Source organism: Schistocerca piceifrons, chromosome X (assembly GCF_021461385.2).
Source record: "Schistocerca piceifrons isolate TAMUIC-IGC-003096 chromosome X, iqSchPice1.1, whole genome shotgun sequence".
Lineage (NCBI taxonomy): Eukaryota > Metazoa > Arthropoda > Insecta > Orthoptera > Acrididae > Schistocerca > Schistocerca piceifrons.
Window position 1 is genome coordinate 575,487,148 of NC_060149.1, and position 22,674 is coordinate 575,509,821.

The following is a 22,674-nucleotide window of genomic DNA, read 5'->3' on the forward strand; positions in this document are numbered from 1 at the left end:
AGGCGGATAAGGACGACGGAGGAGGAGGAGATAGACAGGGGGGTCAGGGGGAAGAGGAAATGGATTAATAGAATTGGAATAAATACATACCCAGGCACTGTCAGTATTCAGCTAGTGTAAGAATAACAGAGATAAGCAATTGTGCAAAATCTTTGCACATATGCTTTGTGTGTGTGTGGGGGGGGGGGGGGGGGGTAGGAAAAGGGGATGCGGGAATGTAAAATGGGAACTACATATTTTGTTGCTTGATATCACTGTGTGCAATTGTCAGTTTTTGTTGGCATGATGTATATATGAATTTTCATCACATTATGCACTATGCCATTGTGTCATTTATCGCTGTACCTTTCACATCATACCACACTTAATGTTTACATCATGTGCATAACTTCTCCGAAAACCATTTGGGGAACTAAAAGAGAAATAACAGTACAGGTAACACTGTCCTATTCTGATAAACAGTGTGCTTGTTTCAAGTGATTTCTGGAAGTATTTTATGACTATTATGTAAATGCAGGCACAAAAATCCCAATGGACAAGATTAAAAAAGTTGCTTGATTCAGAATCGTAAACAGAAACAGATTGAAGGTAGCACATTAATACATGGAAATTGCATTTCCTATTTTTAACTACCTCAATTTACACAAAAAAAACCACGTCCTTTTGTAGACCTTTGAGGCATTATTGTATCTAAACTTGGCATTTACTTAGTATGCAAATTGTAATACATTAACTGCCAAATATGGTTGTTCAGTTTTGGAAGTAGCTCTCGGGCAACTGCTCAAATAAATTTAATATTTAGGAACAGTCAAATGAAAATGAGACAGATGGAAAAATGTAATTAAACTGTTTACAATTTCAAAGGTAATCACCATAACTGTTAATATACTCATCCCAGTGTGAGACAAAATGATCAATGCCTTAATGGAAAAATTTTTGTGGTTGCCTTCGGAACCGTCATTGTACTGGATGTGCACCTCTTCATCCTAAGCTAATTGATGGTCACAAATGTCATTCTTCAGGACTCCTAAAATATGGAAATCACATAGGGAGAGATTGGGACTGTATGGAGGATGTGTCCATGTGGACACTTTGCAAAAATTTGAGTGCACCATAGAGTCTAAATACCCAGGAATGTTGATGGATGGCATCATTCTGCTGCCGGATAAGGTCTGCTCACATGTTGCCAGGGTTTCTAGGAAGCTCGTAGACATCCGCCTTACAGTCCACATCTCCCTGTGTGATTTCCATATTCTTGAAGCTCTGAAAAGAGGCATTCGTGGCAATCGATTTGCTTTGGACTGAGGGGTACACATGCCTAGGTACAATCATGGTTCTGTAGGTAACCACAAACATTTTTGCGTGAAGACCCTGACCGTTTTGTCTCACTGTGGTATAAACATCGTGACTGGTTTTCACTTGACTTGACTTGACTGGTTTTCACTTGACTTGACTTGACTGGTTTTCACTTGACTTGACTTGACTGGTTTTCACTTGACTTGACGACTGGTTTTCACTTGACTTGACTTGACTGGTTTTCACTTGACTTGACTTGACTGGTTTTCACTTGACTTGACTTGACTGGTTTTCACTTGACTTGACTTGACTGGTTTTCACTTGACTTGACTTGACTGGTTTTCACTTGACTTGACTTGACTGGTTTTCACTTGACTTGACTTGACTGGTTTTCACTTGACTTGACTTGACTGGTTTTCACTTGACTTGACTTGACTGGTTTTCACTTGACTTGACTTGACTTGACTGGTTTTCACTTGACTTGACTTGACTTGACTGGTTTTCACTTGACTTGACTTGACTGGTTTTCACTTGACTTGACTTGACTGGTTTTCACTTGACTTGACTTGACTGGTTTTCACTTGACTTGACTTGCAGGAAAGATCATGTGTGTCATCCATGTCGTAGAAGTTGGCTGTAGTAATGGTGTAGCTCCATTCTTAATACCTGTAAACTTGTAAATGCACCACTCTAATTATGTGTTGACTGTTAATCCAATTTGTGTTTTACCTATGCAGTGAACTAAGTGTGACAATTTAAATGGCCAGGTAATGTAGTATCGAAGTTCTATTTGAGTTTGTTTGTCGTGCAGTATCCGTCGACAAAATTTAAGGAAAATGGGAAGTTATTTTGTTCACTCTTTGTCAGTTTTTCTTCCACTCACTAAATTTGTAAGTGTTGGCATCCATATCTAAATTACTAAAAGTCTGATTCTAGTGGTTTTAATATTAAGTTAATTGAAAACCCAAAATAATTTCCACCAGTGTGTGATTGTGTGAAGGACCTCATTCAGTGTACAAGAGAAAACACTGGGTTTCCTGACAACTCAGTTTATTGTTGCTAATGAAATTCCCTGTTTGTAAGTGAAGACATCCATACCTGTTGCTGTGAGAGAAGCACTACTAACAGATAGCAGAGTTATACAGTTTTTATCAGTAAGATTTTATTTATTGAGAAGTATTTGATGTACTGCAATTGAGTCTCTCTCTCTCTCTCTCTCTCTCTCTCTCTCTCTCTCTCTCTCTCTCTCTCTCTCTCTCTCTCTCTCACACACACACACACACACACACACACACACACACACACACACACACACACAAAGTTGGTTTGTACAGAGGGACCTGCCAGGATCTACAGACGAAATTTACGTTATCCAAATTTTAATGCTGAAAACTTGCAGAAAGTTCTCATCAGCAACAACTATTTAATTTCTAGAAGTTTGAGTTTTAGAGATAAAGCAATGTTTGAAATTGTTTGCTGTATTCTGGAGGAAGGCTCTGATTTGATATAACTGCTGCAAAAGTGAAAATTTGAAGTATCAGCTAGGAAAATATTAAAGCTTTCAGATGTCATAAGAGTAGCATACATGCATATACTATTTACAGATCACCGTGTTTTGTATATAGTTTCTTGGACTCAACAGTAGAGAATAATTGGAAAGGCAGGGAAATTTAGGAAAAAATTTATCTTTGGAGATTAGCTTTTAAAATAACACTGATCAGTTACATTCCTTCCACTGCATAAAAAATGGTGTCAGTGCCCCATATAATTCCAGTGATTTCTTTGTGAAATGCAGTTTCTGACTTACTGCTTTTGTTCTTTTTTATATCTTTGCTCTGTTGCAATGTTATAATCTGCCCAACAACATTACTTCTCACTTAAACTATTGCAGTTTACACCATATTTAAAACTGTGTCACTAGAATGTTAATTGCCTAATATTTGTACCCATTGTTGTGAAAAACAACAAAATTCATATTCTTGAGGAAAATAAAACCTTGTTTCACAGAGCGCCGACCATCTAGCACACGTTGGTGTATCGATTATTCAGATGATTTTGAAACGCATCCCTATTGGTTTTTGAACATTTTTAAACACATTCTGATTTCCAAACGAATCATAAGTTGGTATTTGAATCCGTGCATAGTGTACGCGATGTGTCTGCCAGGGTAATCCACTTACAAATAAACTTTCCTGCAGACTAAAGGGGACGGGGCTATCTGAGCTGAGCGGAATAAAGCCAAACGGGTGAATGCCAACTGCTGTTTGTTTATGTGATTGATTGCGAATGATCAGCATTGTTATAATTTCTAGCGAAGTCCATAGATTCATACTACCAGTGTGGAAATAAACGACTAACAGGAATAACATTTAAGAAAGATTGCATATTATCTTCCCGATATATCCAAGAGAATGAAATTTTGACAGAAAATTTTTGGCCAGATCGCTACACTAGAAAGGGCAAGTTGTACAGTCCCCGGCTAGCAGCCACTTGAATTCTATTCAGGGAGTAATGTGGAAAACACGTTGTACGAACACGTAATAATGCCTAACCAGAGAATAATTGCTGGATAACTAAATCGGTGATTCTGACAGGGTTAATAGAGTTAACTGGAGAATGAGTTTTGTCAGTGGTAGGAATAGTTACAGAATTAGTGATGGGAAGATTGTTAGAATGAGGAAGGAGAAGGAACGGGGACATCACACAAATTATGGAAGAGTATGATGATTCCAAATTTATACAAAAATTTCACACTACTACTTTTTGATCTCATGCTTGAGAAACTGGACCATATGAATGAAATGTGAAACTGTTTCCGAACATAAAGCTTTTTGCTTGTAGTAGGCCAAATAGGCATTTCATATTGGTACTTCGCGAATTGTATTCTGTCAAATAGGCATTTCATATTGGTACTTCGCGAATTGTATTCTGTCGTATTATAAAAATGACCATTATTACCAAAACAGTCTCACTTACTTGGTGTGTGTGTTACAATTACTGCAATATTAGAAAGGCCTATTTTCTTTTATCTAGTAGACAGTGACAAAATAGTCGCAATCAGATCGAGAAACCACACCAGTCTTGGGTACTATTTGTATTAACAGCTTTTTCAGTATTAGATGACGACATTTCAATTTTTCATGTAGCAAAACGTTTGACAAATTTTGATGAGGTAATAGATTCTTTTGCAGAAAGGAAAGCACGCCATGTAAAGCTGTAGCAAGATTAGACAGAAAAAAATACTAGGAGCTAAGGACTGAATAAATGTGTATTGCTTGTCTCTTGTGTATACTGCTTTTATGTATCCCATATTTAATTTTATGCCACACAGAACAGCAAGTTATGAGCTAATAGGCAATAAAGAGTCCAAAATTTCTGAAGAGTTCTTTTTCTTCCGGTTTCGAATAATTCCGTCCAGTATTATTTGCGAGATGTGTTTTTTTATATATATATATAAAAGAGGGGCCGGATGTCAAACTGCTGGCCGACTGGGAGCACGGGAGGCACCACAGGACGCCCTCTCTTTTTTTTTTTTTTCTTTTTTTTTTTTTTTTTTTTCGAACGCTCTAGGGAAGTGGGCGGAGGGAGGGACACCACCATCTAGTATTGCCCTGGTTCGAAATATCTTAGATCCAGGGCTGTTGCGCAGAGCAGTCTTAGTTATGGTGGGAGGGGAGTCTCTACGTGATCTGTGTTTCCATTTAGTGATTTTGCTGTTTCCTCTTCATTTACTGCTCTCACGTCAAATGAAAAAAAAGTGATTTCTGTGGCTGGGAGCTAAAATATGTTATAGGTTTCAGATTTTATGTTATTTCCACCTTTCTGATAGTTGTGAATTAATCGCCTTGAGAACAACGAAGTTATTTTTGTCGCTTTGCTAAATAAATTCAGCTTTTATTTATCTCTTTCGCTGAGGCAGCCAATTTATTTGAAACGAAGTGTTAATTTTGACACTATTGGCTGCATTTCAAGCACATGTTTTCATCTTCTAGCTCGTACGGCATTGTGCCATAATGCCATAATAAAGAACCAAACATGAGATAATACAGTACTGGTACTCCAAGAAAATTTACATCCTGAAAACCACACTGAAAAACTTAATATCATGTCTAGGTCTACTTCGTTGGGAATCTGGATATACGAATGTGCACTTTAAGGCGACTTATTCATTTCAGTATGGTTAACGAAATTCCGACGCTCTTGGCGTATCCTCTGATGTCTTGTTTCTTGTATGACATAATTTAAGATCTTTTAATGTTTTAAACACACGGGCTTCCTACGTCATCGTATCTGCATAAGCACGGTGATGCCTCTTATCTGGTGCTCTCTGGCAACTGATTGTAGGAAAATGTTGTGAATTGTGGTTTGAAAAGCATTGTTTTCAAAGTAAATTTCCTTTTATGCTAGATGAACTATGTGCGAGAATGTACGATGAATTTCTTAAATCACAGAGCGTTTGACTCTCATTTAAAAATCAACTCTTTGATGACAACCCATTCGGAAGAGTTTCGAGCCCAGAAGAACAGATTTATGTTGGTATTAAACATTTTACTGGCTCATTTGTGTGATGTATCTTAAAGTGTAGAACGCGCAAAAAAGATCAACATTATATGTGAAAGCTTAGCTTCCCTTGTAGCAACACTATCTATATTAATTTGAACCATTAACTTTTCCTGTTCATTTGTTTACACTACTTAACAGTGATATTGCTATTGGCTGACTACATCACCTGTCCTATGCTCTGAATATCCGCTATTACTGGCTGGCGAGATCACGTGACATGAGCTATAACTGGCTTAAAAAGCGCATCACAATCTCGATTTCAATGCTTCGGAAAGTAACATGCGGTGTTCGGTGGAATGCGAATTTATACTTTTGTAATATGAAATTATGCAGCGTACATGTTGCTGCACATCAAATTACATTCCAAAACATGTTTTTTCCTTCTGTGTTTCGTTTTCTAAAGTGCCAGAAAATTCTAAGCCGCTGTATGAAACCATAATCATTCAAATGTTGGACAAATTTTACAGTTCTGAGGGAAAGTATACTGTCACTTAACATGGAAAAAGTGTATCTTCACCCGGGAGAAAGTGCATGTTTAACTGGGAGATCCAGGAAAAATCCAGGAATTGTATTTCCTTGTCCACGTATACACCCTGATTCAGTTTATGTGCTCTCTTTCCCGAGCTTTGTACTAAAATTTGATTTCTATGTAAGTATGATACTATTTGAAATTTCAGTATATTGTATTGGTATGTTTATTCAGGGTATAGCAACATGATTTTATCAACATATCCTTAAAAATCTCTTTCTATTTGCCTTTAATTTGTATTAATAGTAACACCATGTTGGGTAGTGTGATATACAGGGTGTTAAAGAGGAATAGTTAATATTTCAGGTGGTGGTATGCAGGGTGGGGAGAAACAGTCTGAAAAGCTTAAAAGGGTGTTCAGAATAGGTTGTGCTGAGAAATAATTGTTAAGAAGAAATTCAATACATTGAGCTGTTTCCAATTTCATTGTCAAGGAAGTTGTCAGTTCATCATACACACAAATTCAAGAGCCTTCCAAATACAGTCTGTGTCAGTTGTTCTCATAGAATAGATAATAGTGTAAGAGACTACTCAGCTGTTCACTTGGGTACAGTCCTTACTACCACCCCATGTTCAGTTTTTATATCACTCTCTTCTCTGCTTAGGAAACTAAATGAGGAACACATTTGGCAACACTGTATCTGGCAGGCTGCCTGAATTTGCACATGTAACAACCTGTTTGGCTAACTTCAGTGCTAGGTAAATTGGAAGTGGTGTAATGTATAAATTTTTTCTTCTCAGTTCAACCTACCCTGCAACACCCTACAATCTTTCCTGACTGTTTTATAATACTTCAAATAAAATATTATGTACAACATGTCCAATTCTTATTGGTTAGACAGATAAAGCTTGTAGAATGTAATCCAATCAAATACTCACAGAAGATGTTAAGCTAAGGCAAATGAAAATTTCAAAGTTGATTTTCATAAATTCCGCCTCTGGCTTCAGTGCATTTTCAAATTCTCATGAAAACACCACAAGCAACTTTTCTCAGGTTGTCTTGAGTTCTTTTTTAGGGCAGTACTATTCATAATCCAATCAATCAATTTCTCTCTTGTATACACATTTTCTTTGTAGACTTTGCCTTTCAACAATTCCCACAGCCAACAATCTAAAGGTGGTAAGGTCCGGGAATTGTGGTGACTAAGAACCATGACCATTTCTGCAATCCATTTTCTGGGAAATATTAGGTTTAGATAGTGCGTCATTGACAACTAGAATGTGCAGGAGCCCTGTAATGTCGGAAGAACATAACAATCATTGTAGCTAAAGAAACCTCTTCCAATAATGCTGGAAGCTCATTTTCAAAAAAAGTCTAGGTAACTGGGGCTCTATTAGATAATGAGGTAATGCAACAGGCCCAATCAACTAATTGTCAACCATACGACACCACACATTTACACAGAAGTATTCTTGAAAACTTGTCCCTTCGAAGGCACCAACTCGGTATTGAAACCTCTGTGAATGATAGAGATAGTGGCATGCATATGTAATGTTAGCCACAGTCCTGTTGTGGAACACCAATATACATAGAAATTCTGTGTCTTTTTGAAAGATACTTTCTATCACCTGAGTAATGTGTTCTGCTTCAGCTGCACATTGTTCATTTGCATGCTTAGAAGAAATATGACTGCTAGGAACTGAGTCAGTCTTGTGAAACTAGAAATAAACCCTCTTAAGTCTGGTACTTTGTGGTTAGGAAGTCATATATAGTTACTCCAGGTAGCAGTAGCAGGATTTCCATTACAAAACCTGTACACAAATACCATACAGCATACTCACCATTGGTAAATATGTGCAACATGCTTAATCAATATAAATTGGCCAACAAATCACAATAATAATCACATTGAACAAAGCCAGTTATGTAAACCCAAACATGACTTCAAAATAAAAATGAGAGTTGATAAACACAAATCAATTGAAATACTGACATGTAAAATCAAAACTTATCTCTGTAACCAATAAAAATTGGACACACATTATGTAGAATATATTATTTGGATTAGTCTATAATACCATTTCCTAAAATGTACTATTCCTCCTTCAACGCCTAGTATTTCTTGGAAATTCCTGCTGTCCTTCAGGGCTGTGGGTGGTGCAGCCTTATGTTTATCAGCTGGGTAGATGTAGTGTATGAAAAGGAAACAAATTACCGAGTGCATCTCTCACCTTCACTTTTTCACCAGAGCACAGAACAGAGAGTCAACGTAATATGATAACTCTACCTAGAGTACATGAAATTTGCCAAACCATGGCTGGTGGTAAGGAATTCCTGCAGGAAGTCATTTTCCTGCATAGGCCATTTTGATTTGTAATAACTACTTCATTTCACTATTTAAAAATTAGTTAATTTGCTCCTCTTGGGTCTTTTCAACATACATATCAGTAAAAGCATTTTAAATGCATATAGCACACACATCTGTGTGAAGGAAGCAACATGTGATGGCCTCCTTAATAAGCGTTTAGTACAGCCACAGTAGTTACAGGCACAATCACATGAAATCCATTATAAACAGAAAGAAACATGACTCTTATGTGGGTTTTGTCACTGTGCCAGCATACAACAAATGAAAATACATTAGTGTAACTATTTAAAATGGAAATGCAACAACATAATCAGCATCTTAAGATTTTTCTTTCTTTTTACATATGAGTTTCACATCCATGATAGTTGTGCCTGTAACTACTATGGCTTTGTGAAACCATTACTAGGAACATCATCACATAATGCTTAATTTACAAATAAAGTCTCTATTTTATTGAGGCTAATGAAAGAGACAGTCACTTGTTCCTTTCTCTACTTATCATGGATGTCTGTATATAAAAAGAGGGGGAAAACTGAGTGCATAGAAGAGTTGTTTCTTCAGTAATGTATGTTTCTGATATCCTCATAACAAAGCAATAGAAGACTTCACTGTGCCATAACCAAAACATTGTATTTTATGTCATACAGAAACCAAACCATGTGTGGTGTGCAGAGGTAATCAGTGAATTTAAATTTGATATGTAAATGTCAGAACACAAAGTTTCTTTTCATAAAAAAAGGACCTTGAACTATTCTTGGAATTGATACATTAGCATCTTGCAATAAATGTATAAGTCATTTAGTATGTGATATTTGTGTTTGATGGAGATGTTAATCTGATAATAGTTAGAAACTTTCTGACAAAATTAAAACTGTATGGGGGATCAGGATTTGAACGCAGAACTCTGTCTCTTCATAGGCAATGCTCATATTAATTGACTCAGTTGACAGTACCTCAAAGCCCAACTCGTAGCTTCAATCTACCAACATCTCTCCTTAGCCGAGGAAGATATGCAGCAGAACTTCTGTGGAGTTTGGAAGAGTGATAGAGAGGTAAATGGTGACAGATTTAAGTTCAGTGATGTCAAGAGGGTTGCTCAGGTGGCTTGATGGGTTTGAGCACTGCCTGTAAAAAGCAAAAGTCCAAGTTAGAGTCTTTGTGATGAACACAGTTTCATCAGTAGCAAGCTTCATTCAGATAATATTTTGTTCATATTACAATAGTTAGACTTTCCTCCAAACTACAGTACACAAGTACGGTAAATTATCATTTACTTCATACCATATGCTCCTGTGTTTTATGCTTATTTCTGACTTTAATAATTATATTCAAAAACTGTATTAAGTTATAAATTTAATTATAATATGAGAATTTAATTATTGAAATTCTTAATCTGAATGTTAGTGGTTACTTTTCTTTCTCTTTTTGCTTTTATTGATAATTGAGATAAAATTGTTACTTTATTTTACTAACCAACTTTCTTTAGTAAATTTCTGATGTATATTATTGTACAGTCCTGCATTAGTAATATTGCCAGTAACTGTAAATGGGACACCATTCTGACTAACCTGTTGAAAGCATTTATTCTTCGTATTTGCAGTGACAATTCAAAGTAATTGTTGCAATCTGTTTCTGTTGCAGCCCTTAATTTTTGTAAATATGAAACTTCATGCATAGTTATAATGAGACTGCAGATATTGGTTGAAGAAGGATTGTCGGAGTACTCAACTTTCAAATACGCTGAGTTTGTAGCAGCATGTTTATCATTTCATGATCCATCATGGGCAGAAGATGCACCTGAGGAGGACACCATGTTTGTTCATTACACATACCTGGTCCTGCTTTTAAAATTCAGGAAGAGTGATAACTTACTTGATTATGTAAGTTATGTTCTTCAGTATGTATTGATAATAAGAACCAGCATACTAAACAAAATGTTATGAACTGAGCAATTTGCTTTTTCTGTTTTTATTACTTTTGTTGAATTTTTTGGCTGTGTAACATTGGCTGCATTGCCTCTTTAGCTTTTGTGTGAAATGTGTCGCATACTGTTTTACGTCTTTGACTGGTTATTACATCTTGTTGCGGTATCACATGTTTGACACTGTAATTTTCTTTTCCCCCAGAGTTTATTTCAGAATATGCAGACTATATTTTATCCTTCTCAACTAAGTTGCCACCATTGTCTTCATATCCAACAGCCAATCCACCAGCTGTTTTTTTAACAAGTCATTTTTTTCTCAAAAGTTGACACATTCTGATTTTGGATGATCTTCCCCTGAACTAGCAAATAATGTTCTGCCTTGTGTCAGCCAACTTAATGCATATCACTTTCCCCAATATGTGAAATTCTCTATCAGTCAGAAATACTGCCCAAGTTAAAGCAGTATTCCATTGACCTGCATTTGCCCATTTAAAGCATTACTGAAAATGTGTGGCTTGAATGCAAAATGTATGTCACTAGCGATACATAGATTTGGCTTCATTGTAGCACTCATTATGAATTTTACCCCTGGCAAATACATATACCTTCAGTTCCAATCTCCATCAGAACATACAGATTTAGGTCTTCCTCAGATTTAAGTATTCAGCTGTTTCTGTAATTGATTAATGCAAATACTGGAATGGTCCCATTGAAAGGAACCTGGTTCATTTCCTTTCCTGTCCTTAACTAATCCAAGCCTGTGTTCTGTCTGTAATGGACTTCTCATTGGTGGAACATTAAATCCTAATCTTCTTTCCTGGATATTTCACTTTTATTTTCCTGTGTTCCTGTTCAATTAAAAAAAGGGGTGGGGGGGGGGGGGGAGCTTTGCTTATATGCATGAAGGTAGGTAAGTAGCATGTGCCAGCATCATACAGTATTTAGCTCCAGAACAGTAAGAGTATATGCTGTACAAGACTGGGGAATTTCTTGCACCATCGCAGTAATTGGGGTCCCTCTCCAAGAACCATTACATACGAATTTTGGAAAAAGTGTACCCAATGAAAAGGAGACTACAGTGATATGTAAAGAAATTTTAGTAACAATATTATAATTACAATTAATGTGGAACAGTACAAATATACGTAATTGCCATTGACAGCAGTACATCGATCCCAGAACATAAGAATAGACTAGATGGCTTCAGTGTAGAATCTCCTGGGTTGCTAATGGATCCAGTTTTCAATCTACACCTGTATATCATAGGTGAAAGTCTCACCAAGTCTCACCTTTCAGAGATTGTTTTAAGGGGCTAAAGATATGCGAGTCATGGGAATAGTGTTGTTGTGAATAAGCGCCCCCTGCACTTGCTCTTGAAGACCTCAACAATGTGTTGGCATTAACTGTTTCACCTTGTACTAGCCTGTCAACGAATATAGTTCCGTCTTTGTCAAAAAAATGAGTCATGTTAAATTTTGGGATACTCCTTTTGAAAAGGACTTGGTCAGTTCCTTTTCTCACCCTTGTCAAATCAGAAATCCCCCCCCCCCCCCCTCACTCTCTCTCTCTCTCTCTCTCTCTCTCTCTCTCTCTCTCTCTCTCTCTCTCAAAGACCTCACCATCAATGGGCTGTTGAACTTACTCTCCTCCTCCTCTTGACCTCTCCCTCCCTCCATCTAATGATCAACCCCCCTTGATCAATAGATTGATCGATCCCTCCTCCTCCTCCTCCTCCTCCTCCGATTGATAGATCCCCCTCCCTCCTTCAATTGCTCCCTCCCTTCTTCCACCTCTTTGTGGATGCTGAAAAGTTTAGAAGTTTAATAACTATATCAAAATTAGCTAACATGTTTCTTTGGGTAGTGATGTTTGTAGTAACTTGCGTTCTCAAATAATTTCATTAGATCCAGTATTTTATTTACTGCTGTCCATTGACTGTTGTAGTTTACTGTTTTTCTATTGTTGCAGATCAGAATAATGAACCTGAATGAAGGATTGAAGTTTATGAAAAGTCTGACAAGGATAAAGAGTATAGTTCCATGTTCAGAATGGCCGGGACTGTGCAAAAATGTAGCAAAATTTGCTGCTAAGTATTTTTTGAGTTTGGCGTTAAGAACGCCAGAATGTGAAAATATGTTGTTAAAAGATGTTGCAAGTGAGTTTGTGTTGTGTTGTGAAATGGACTTCCAGTTTGTGTGTGATCATATGAGACTTATGCCCCATCTTGCCGCTACTGTGACACACATGTATATATTGTGTGAAGTTCTGGAGGAGAAGGTAATTTATTCCATATGATACATTTAATGTATACCTTAGATAAAAGTAATGATTGTGCAAATTATCATATTTGCCAGCAAAAACATAAAGTAATGATACTGTAGATATTGAAACATTAGTGTATAGCTAAGTAATCCTTCTTGAAGAATCCTGGAGAAGGAACAGGGGAGGAGGAGGAGGTGAGAGTAATTGTGATGATAATAGACAAGGTGTATGGTCAGTGGCCATTTGTTACCACTGAGATGAGATGCAATATAGACTGTGATATGTAATGAGGCAAGGGAGCAGAAGGAGGATGAACAGGACCAAGACCGCAGTGAGAAAGGCACCTATCATTAACCAAATGTATTAAAGTATATACATGTTTCTAGGTGCTCCCATGATATTAATGCTGAAACAGAATCAGATTTTATTCTGTCGTGCCACCGAGCTTCTTGTTGTTGTGTGTGTATACTGTCTGCTACTGTGAGGCAAGTGCAAAGTGCATACTACCCGGGAATTTTTTCATCTGGGAATTTTTTAGAATTCCGGGAATTTTTCGTTGTTTTAGTTTTCAGTTAAATTTTTGTGATTTTGACTGGTAAGAACCAATGCTCTAACAAAGGATATTACTGTACCCCACTTCTGCAGAATAAGCGTCTGCCAACAGAAAAGTGTGTCAAAGGCTTTAGGAAGACTATGCAATGCTTCCTAACAACAAATTGCCTCCGATGAGTGTGACATGACAGCTGTTTATATTAGATTCGTTTGAGCAGTTGCGGGCGGGCTCTTGTGCATGTGTAGTTGAGTCGCATATGACTAGTACCTTCTACCGCTTCTGGCTACAGATGTGTGGCTGGGCTCCACTATCGAGTATTGCTGCGGTTCGGAAATATCGTAGATCCGGGGCTGATGCACAGAGCAGTCCAAGTTGTAGTGGGGAGGCGGGTAGTCTCCACATGACCCGTGTTTACGTTTAGTGATTTTGCTATTTCCTCTTCATTTATTGCTCTCACATTAAATGAAAACAAAACGGATTTCTGTGGCCGGGAGCTATCAAATGAATTAAAATACATTTGCATAATTACAGAAGGCTAAAAAATGTTATTTGTTTCTGGTTTTATTTCCACCTTTCTGACAGTCAAGCATTAAATGCCTTGCAGAACAATGAAGTTATTTTTGTCTGTTTGCTAAAGAGATTTGGCTTTTATTAAACTTTTGCGCTGAGGCATTCAATTTATTTGAAACAAAGTATTTAATTTCACACTGTTGGCTAGTTTCAACCGATCGCTGCATTTCAAGTGCACGTTTTCCATCTTCTAGCTCGTATGGCATTATGCCATAATAAAGAACTAAACATGAGATAATACAGTACTGGTACTCAAGAAAATGTGCATCTGATTCTGGATATACAGATGTGCACTTTAAGCCGAATTATGCATTTTAGTATGGTTCACAAAATTCCAATGCTCTTGAAGTATCCTCTGATGTCTCTTTTCTTTTATGATGTAATGCAAGATTTTTTAATGTTCTACACATACGAAGATGTGGGCTTCCTGCATCATCGTAGCTGCGTAAGCTCAGTGACGCCTGTTACCTGGTGCTCTCTGGCAACTGCTAAAATGAACCTATTTCTAATAGGTCATGGGAAAATATTGCGATTGGTTGTTTGAAAAGTGTTACTTTCAAAGTAAGTTTCCTTTTACGCAAGATGAACTATGTGCGAGAATGTACAATGAATTTCTTGACTCTCATTTAAAAATCAACTCTTTGAAGATGGCCATCTAGAAGAATTTCGAGCCCAGAAGATCAGACATTTACGTTGTTATTAAAAAATTTTACCGGTACATTTGTGAGATGTATCTTAAAGTGTAACACGGGGAAAAAGATCAACATTATATGTGGAAGCTTAGCTTCTCTTGCAGCATATTAATCTTGGAGGCAAATATTATATGTGAAAGCTTTGTTTTTCTTTTAGCAACACTATGTACATTAATTTAAACCATTAACTTTTCTTATATGTGTGTTCGAACTTCTTAAGAGTTATCTTGCTATTGGCTGACTACATCATGTGTCCTATGCTGTCATCAGCTGGCGAGATAATATGACAAGAGCTATGACTGGCTTACAAAAGCATGCCGCAATCTCAATTTCTATGCTTTGCAAAGTAACATGCGGTCTTTAGTGGAATTCAAATTTATATCTTTGTAACATGAAAATAAGCAGCGTACATGCTGCTGCACATCTAAAATCTTTCCAAGATGTGTCCCCCCCACCCCGGAGTTTAGTTTTCTAAAGTGCTCGGAAATTCTATGTCGGTGTATAAAACCATAAACATTCAAAGGATTGATAAGTTTTACAGTGCTGAGGAAAAGTATACTGTCACTTAACATGGAAAAAACAGTATTTTTAGCCAGGAGAAAGTATATTTTCAACCAAGAAATCCGGGAAAAACCTGCGAATTTTCTTTCCTTGCCCATGTATACACCCTGCAAGTGAATTAAGAGTGAGACCAGCATTTTTCATTTGTGCATCACACATATGGTGGTGAACAAATTTTCATGAGGAATTATAATTTGGGCTATCTAGAGGTTCCCCCATGACCATCACGGATTTTGGTGAAATTATGTATGAACAGTCAGATATGTCACCAATAAACATCAGTAAAGCTTCGCGTTCAGTAGTTCAATATTTCCAGAGATACAGACATTTGTTTGACCTCATAGCGTAGCTATGCCCCTTGAGTTTTCAGCATCTTTGAGACCTTATACCTCTGCCAGTATTTTCTTGAAAGGAACAAAACTAAGCCATCGTGTACAACATCTTGCGCTCTCTTTATGGAACTAAAAAAAAAGTAGGTACTCAGCAATTTTTGTATGGTAATTTGAAGCAAAGGCGGCCGAAAAAATAGATGCTTGAAAAAATGTGAAGTTTAGCTTTTAATATCTCTGAAAGTAACTTGGGGATAATCTGAAACTTGGCACATATAAATTTCCCAATACAAGGTCTTAGAATACAAAATTTCATTCTCCTGCATTCCAGTAATTTACAAATTGAGGGCAAAGGTGATGATATTTTCTAGAAATGTGAAAAATGGCTATTTTGGTTCACTTTTACTAAAAATAGTCTGCAATCTCCTTTTAAACAGTTTTCATTAGAGAGAACATGTTCTATGCCACCTGAAAACTAGATTTGGTTTTGCAGTGTGAGGAAATAAGGCCCTAAAAATGCCAAGTTGGTGGTTCAGTGAAAATGAGTCCATATTCTGGTGGTACTCAAGTCTGACATCTTTTATTATGTTACACAATTATTTATTGCTCTCTGAGGAAAGCAATATCGAAAGACTTGATGACTAGGAAATGAGATAAAGAATAACTCAAAAAACTTCAAAAGAGGGGTGTCTTTCGTCACAACTCATCATTACATATTTCAGTCCGTTTTTCTGCTATAACTTCAGAATCAAACTGGTTATAAACTTCACAATTTAACTGTGCATTATCAGGGCAGTGGAGACCGTGGTAATAAAACTGTTGCATAACAGCTGCATCACACATCGTACACCCAACCAGCATTTTCCTCACGTGATACACTGAAAGCTTTGGATCAAGGCAATCAGATAGCTGCAATATGTCTTGATTTCCGAAGAGCATTTGACGCAGTACCCACCTACGCTTATTGTCAAAAGTACGATCATATGGGGTATCAAGTGAAACTTGTGACTGTATTGAAGACCTTTTGGTAGGGACGACACACCATGTTATCTGGGATGAAGAGTCATAATCAGATGTAGAAGTAACTTCGGGTTTGCCCCAGCGAAGTATGTTGGGACCCTTGCTGTTCATGTTGTATATTAACGACATTGCAGGCAATATTAATAGTAAAATCAGGCTTTTTGAAGATAATTTACCTATCTATGATCAAGTCCTATATGAAAGAAGCTACATAAATATTCACTCAGATCTTGATAAGATTTCAAAGTGTTACAAAGAGTGGCAACTTCGTCTAAACGTTCCAGAAATGTAAAATTTTGCTCATCACAAAACGAAAAAATGTACCATCCTATGACTCTATCATCAGTGAGTCACTGTTGAAATTGGCCAACTCGTACAAATACCTAGGTGTAACACTTTGTAGGGATGTAAAATGGAACGATCACATAGGCTCAGTCGTGGTTAAAGTGGGTGGTAGACTTTGCTTTATTGGTAGAATACTGGGGAAGTGCACACAGTCTACAAAGGAGATAGCTTACAAATCAATTCTGTGACCAGTTCTAGAATATTGCTCAATTGTGTGGGACCCATACCAGGTAGGACTAACGGGGGATACCCAACATTCACAGAGGAGGGCAGCATGAATAGTCACAGGTTTGTTTAATCCATGGGAAAGTTTCACGGAGACACTAAAGGAATTGAACTGGCAGACTCTTGAAGACAGAAACATTTCTGAGAAAGTCCATTAGTGAAGTTTCAAGAACCAGCTTTAAATGATCACTCCAGGAATATACTACAGTCTGCTATGTATTGCTGATAGGGATCATGAAGATAAGATTAGAATAATTACAGCACGCGTAGAGGCATTCAACCAATCATACTTCCTGTGCTCTGTGCCATGAATGGAACAGAAAGAAATTCTAATAACTGGTATAGTGGAACATACCCTCTGCTTTACTCCATTGTCACATTGTGTAAGTTTGGAGGAGGTTCATAGCAGTTTTCCTAACATTTTTTGGGATCAATTAGTGTTATAGAGAATTATTAGTTTGTGTTTTCATTGCATAATGCTATTGCTGTGCAAGTTTTAATTCAAGTTTAAGGTACGGCGTACTTTGTGTTAGCATAGTTCGTGGCTAATGTGGAACATTATTGTGCTGATGAAAAATTGTATAAACCTGTTGCTATGGTCCATGGTGGTTTAATCACTGCTGGTTCTTCCTAAAGTGAGAAAAGCAGGATCCCCATCACTACATGGGCCATGCCCAATAGCGTTGCAACAGCAGCCACAGATGGGTTTCTTTACCACAGGTTCACAAACTCGGTATGTGTTCTTTTTACACAAGATCCCAAACCTTATGATACATTTCTATAAGTGTCAGCGACAATAGCTAGAAGACGTTTCTTTTAGGATTGTAAGCTTACATTTACGTCAAGCTACTTGAATTTTTGACAGGTTTAATTAATTTGCCGCAGAATGTCATGAGGAAAACTTTACCACCTGCCAGATGAGATGTCACTGATGGGAAATTTTTACAAGACGGAACCCAAAAAATTCCACTTTTCAAATTGATTACCTCGAATCATTTGAGCAACAAAAAAGAGGAACCTATTCTTTTTATTGGATTCATTATTTGATTTAATTTTTTTTAAAAAGAATTTTGCAGAGCTGAATGCAGTAGACATGTCAAGAAATACTTATTTGCAATTTTCTGACTAAAGCTCATTTGCTAGTCATCAGGATATTTGATCTTATCATTCACAGGCGGTACTAAATGATTGTAGACCATAATAAAAAATGTCAGATTTGATTTCAGTGCTAGTGGAATATGGGCACATTTACAGTGCACCTCCAACTTCTTGTTTTTTGGGATCGCATTGAAAAACCAAATATAGTTTTCATTTAGAACATTGTCTCTCTAATGAAAACAGTTTAAAAGAGTTTACAGAATACTCTTCCCTCTAAAAGTAGGCCAAAAATAGCCATTTTCATGTTCTTTAAAAAATCTGTCATCTTTGCCTTCAGTTTGTAAACTATTGGAAAGAAGCAGGAGAATTAAATTTTATATTCTAAGCCTTTTATTGGTAAGTGCTAAGTTTCAAGTGTGTACCACAGTTATTTTCAGATATATTAAAAGTTAAACGTAAAATTATTATTATTATTATTATTTCTTTCTTGTCTCGGACATTATGCCTGGTTAAAAATGGAAGGTGACGCGGACCTTGATCAAGCGTGACTTCCTTTTAACTGTATGGTATATGTTACATTGCATTTAGGAACTTTCGGGTAATTGAACAAGTGTCAATAATTACAGATTTCTGTAGTTGTATATATAAGTATGGATGTAGCTGTATTGCATTGATGTACTGGTGGATATTGTGTGGTATGACTCCTGTAGTTGATAGTATAATTGGTATGATGTAAACTTTATCCTGATGCCACATGTCTTTGACTTCCTCAGCCAGTTGGATGTATTTTTCAATTTTTTCTCCTGTTTTCTTTTGTATATTTGTTGTATTGGGTATGGATATTTCGATTAGTTGTGTTAATGTCTTCTTTTTATTGGTGAGTATGATGTCAGGTTTGTTATGTGGTGTTGTTTTATCTGTTATAATGGTTCTGTTCCAGTATAATTTGTATTCATCGTTCTCTAGTACATTTTGTGGTGCATACTTGTATGTGGGAACATGTTGTTTTATAAGTTTATGTTGTAAGGCAAGCTGTTGATGTATTATTTTTGCTACATTGTCATGTCTTCTGGGGTATTCTGTATTTGCTAGTATTGTACATCCGCTTGTGATGTGATCTGTTTCTATTTGTTGTTTGCAAAGTCTGCATCTATCGGTTGTGGTATTGGGATCTTTAATAATATGCTTGCTGCAATAACTGGTGTTTATTGTTTGATCCTGTATTGCAATCATGAATCCTTCCGTCTCACTGTATATATTGCCTTTTCTTAGCCATGTGTTGGATGCGTCTTGATCGATGTGTGGCTGTGTTAGATGCTACGGGTGCTTGCCATGTAGTGTTTTCTTTTTCCAATTTACTTTCTTCGTATCTGTTGATGTTATGTGATCTAAAAAGGGTTGTAGAAGTGGTTATGAAATTGCAGTGGTGTAGCCGATGTATTTATATGAGTGATTGCTTTGTGTATTTTGCTAGTTTCTGCTCGTTCTATAAAGAATTTTCTTAAATTGTCTACCTGTCCATAATGTAGGTTTTTTATGTCGATAAATCCCCTTCCTCCTTCCTTTCTGCTTAATGTGAATCTTTCAGTTGCTGAATGTATGTGATGTATTCTATATTTGTGGCATTGTGATCGTGTAAGTGTATTGAGTGCTTCTAGGTCTGTGTTACTCCATTTCACTACTCCAAATGAGTAGGTCAATATTGGTATAGCATAAGTATTTATAGCTTTTGTCTTGTTTCTTGCAGTCAATTCTGTTTTCAGTATTTTTGTTAGTCTTTGTCTATATTTTTCTTTTAGTTCTCCTTTAATATTTGTATTATCTATTCCTATTTTTTGTCTGTATCCTAGATATTTATAGGCATCTGTTTTTTCCATCGCTTCTATGCAGTCGCTGTGGTTATCCAATATGTAATCTTCTTGTTTAGCGTGTTTTCCCTTGGCTATGCTATTTTTCTTACATTTGTCTGTTCCAAAAGCCATATTTATATCATTGCTGAATACTTCTGTTATCTTTAGTAATTGGTTGAGTTGTTGATTTGTTGCTGCCAGTAGTTTTATATCATCCATGTATAGCAGATGTGTGATTTTGTGTGGGTATGTTCCAGTAATATTGTATCCATAATTTGTATTATTTAGCATGGTGGATAGTGGGTTCAGAGCAAGGCAGAACCAGAAAGGATTTAATGAGTCTCCTTGGTATATTCCATGCTTAATCTGTATTGGCTGTGATGTGATATTATTTGAATTTGTTTGGATATTAAGTGTGGTTTTCCAATTTTTCATTACTATGTTTAGGAACTTATTATTATTATTATTATTATTATTATTATTATTATTTTCTCTCTCCCAGCATCTATTTTTTTCAGCTGACTTTTGTTTCACCTTTTCATTGTTTTCTAGGCCCTTATGTGCTCAAACTGCAGGATGAAATATAGCTTTTAGGTGATTTAGAATATGATATTTGTAGTGAAAATTATTTAAAAGAGTTTGGATTAGGCACTTTTTTGTAAAAGTGGGCCAAAAATATCCATTTTTGGCATTTTTTAGGAAAATCACGAACTTTGTCCACAATTTGTAAGCTATAGGGAAGCATTAGGCAAAAGAAGTTTCATATTCTGTGACCTTGTATTGGTAAATTATTATATGAAAAGTTTCAGGTTTATTAGATAATTACTTCCGGATATGTAAAAAAAAAAAAAAAAAAAGAGAGAGAGAGCATCTATTTTTCGGCTAACTTTGCTTCAAATTACCCATACAAAAATTGTTGAGGAAATATTTTTCTTTTTTATTTCGCTTAAAAGAGTGCAAAAAGTTGTACAAGATGGCGTAGTTTTGTTCCTTTTAAGAAAATATTGTCAGAGATACCACATCTCCCAAAGTTGCCAAAACTCAGTGTCCTATTGATAACTACACTATGGGGTCAAACAAATGTCTTTCTCTGGAAATATTGAACTAGTGCATATGAAACATTACCAGTGTTTACTGGAAACATTTGTACGTTCACACAAAGTTTCATCAAAATCTGTTATGGTCATGTGGGAACTGCTTCCAAAATTAAACCACTTCACATGGAATGGCCCATATGTTAATGCTCCAAAGTCTGACAATAGTATAAGAAAGTATGAAAATGGAATTTGCTTACAGTACGTAATTTACAACTGTGATATTTTGCTTCTGTTCAGATAAACTTCCATGTCTGCTTACATACTGTTGCAGCTAACATATAGTAAAAAAGTCTGAAGTACAAGATTGTGGTTGATTGCAAAGCAAATGGTGGAGCACCATACTTAAAGCCACAAGAGTGATAAAGTAGTGTCCAACACATATTTAGAGCCAAAATTTAGACATGTTCTGTACAGATGTCTCGTGTGATAGCTGCGGAACAAAATATTTTATATGTCACTGTGCAAAAACTTAGAGTTGAAAATAAACAGATGTAACTGGGTTTGTGTTGGGAATAGTACACACTTGTAACAGGGCATGTTCAGGTCTACCAAAGTGTCATTATTACACGATCCATTATTAGGACATGGCAAGCAAACAGTAAGGAAGAATTAGGTTCACTGACACCTCATCTAACAAGGGAATGGTCAGACTTGCCCTGTTGAAACCTGTGTTGCTTTTTTTACAACTGTTAGTTAACAGTGCAAGAAGTCTGCATGCAGAATTTTAGCTGCTGACATGACCTGGAAGTCTGTAAACAATTTTATGAAGTAAGACATTATTGTCGCATGGTTTCCGCGCTTATAACTGCCTCTTGTACAACCCTGACCTCTCTCGCTACATTATACCAACGCCATCAAGGGACAAGGTGGCATTAGCTACACGCCGCTCTCTTGCCACAGCAGTGAGAGAGCTGATTACCCCAGTGAAAGCGATCGTACGATTAACATTTGTTGACAAATATGGCTGATATGTTATCTACAACATTCTTTCCAAATAGCTATGAAATAGACACAAATAAATATATGGTTTATAACAAGTCCAAATTTTATTTCTTGTAATTACCGCAAAAATGCGAAATATTGACACAATGTTCAAAACGTAGGTTTTTTGTGCACCAAGAACATACAAGCAAAGACGACATATGACAGCCCTGCGAATCACAGACGTTGTTAGATGTCCGTAGACAAAACTGGGCTGGTGTTAGAAATGAATCAGGCCTAGTATCAGTATAATTCGAGGAGTGCCACGCATATTTAATCAAATTCAGAAACCGTGGGGAGGAAAATTGATAATGTACTACTGATTGCATCTTGAGAATATTGTCACGGTGATAGACAGGAAATTGCAGTGATCTGCACACAATAATTTTCCCTGTTAGTTTTCTGTAAAATGCCTTCCACTGATGGAAAAATTCTCTGTCTAAAGGTTGAATTACGTTCGTCGTGCCAGG

General features: G+C 36.6%; 1 protein-coding gene across 1 annotated transcript in view; it reads left to right on the forward strand.

Moving 5' to 3' along the window:
• The window catches only part of LOC124722526 (mucin-12-like), an 87,327-nt gene that overhangs the window by 38,686 nt on the left and 25,967 nt on the right, over positions 1-22,674 (forward strand). Inside the window, exons 6-7 of the mRNA XM_047247676.1 lie at positions 10,339-10,577; positions 12,590-12,898. Of these exons, the coding sequence (XP_047103632.1) occupies positions 10,339-10,577; positions 12,590-12,898 (548 nt within the window). The remainder of the gene's footprint in view (positions 1-10,338; positions 10,578-12,589; positions 12,899-22,674) is intronic.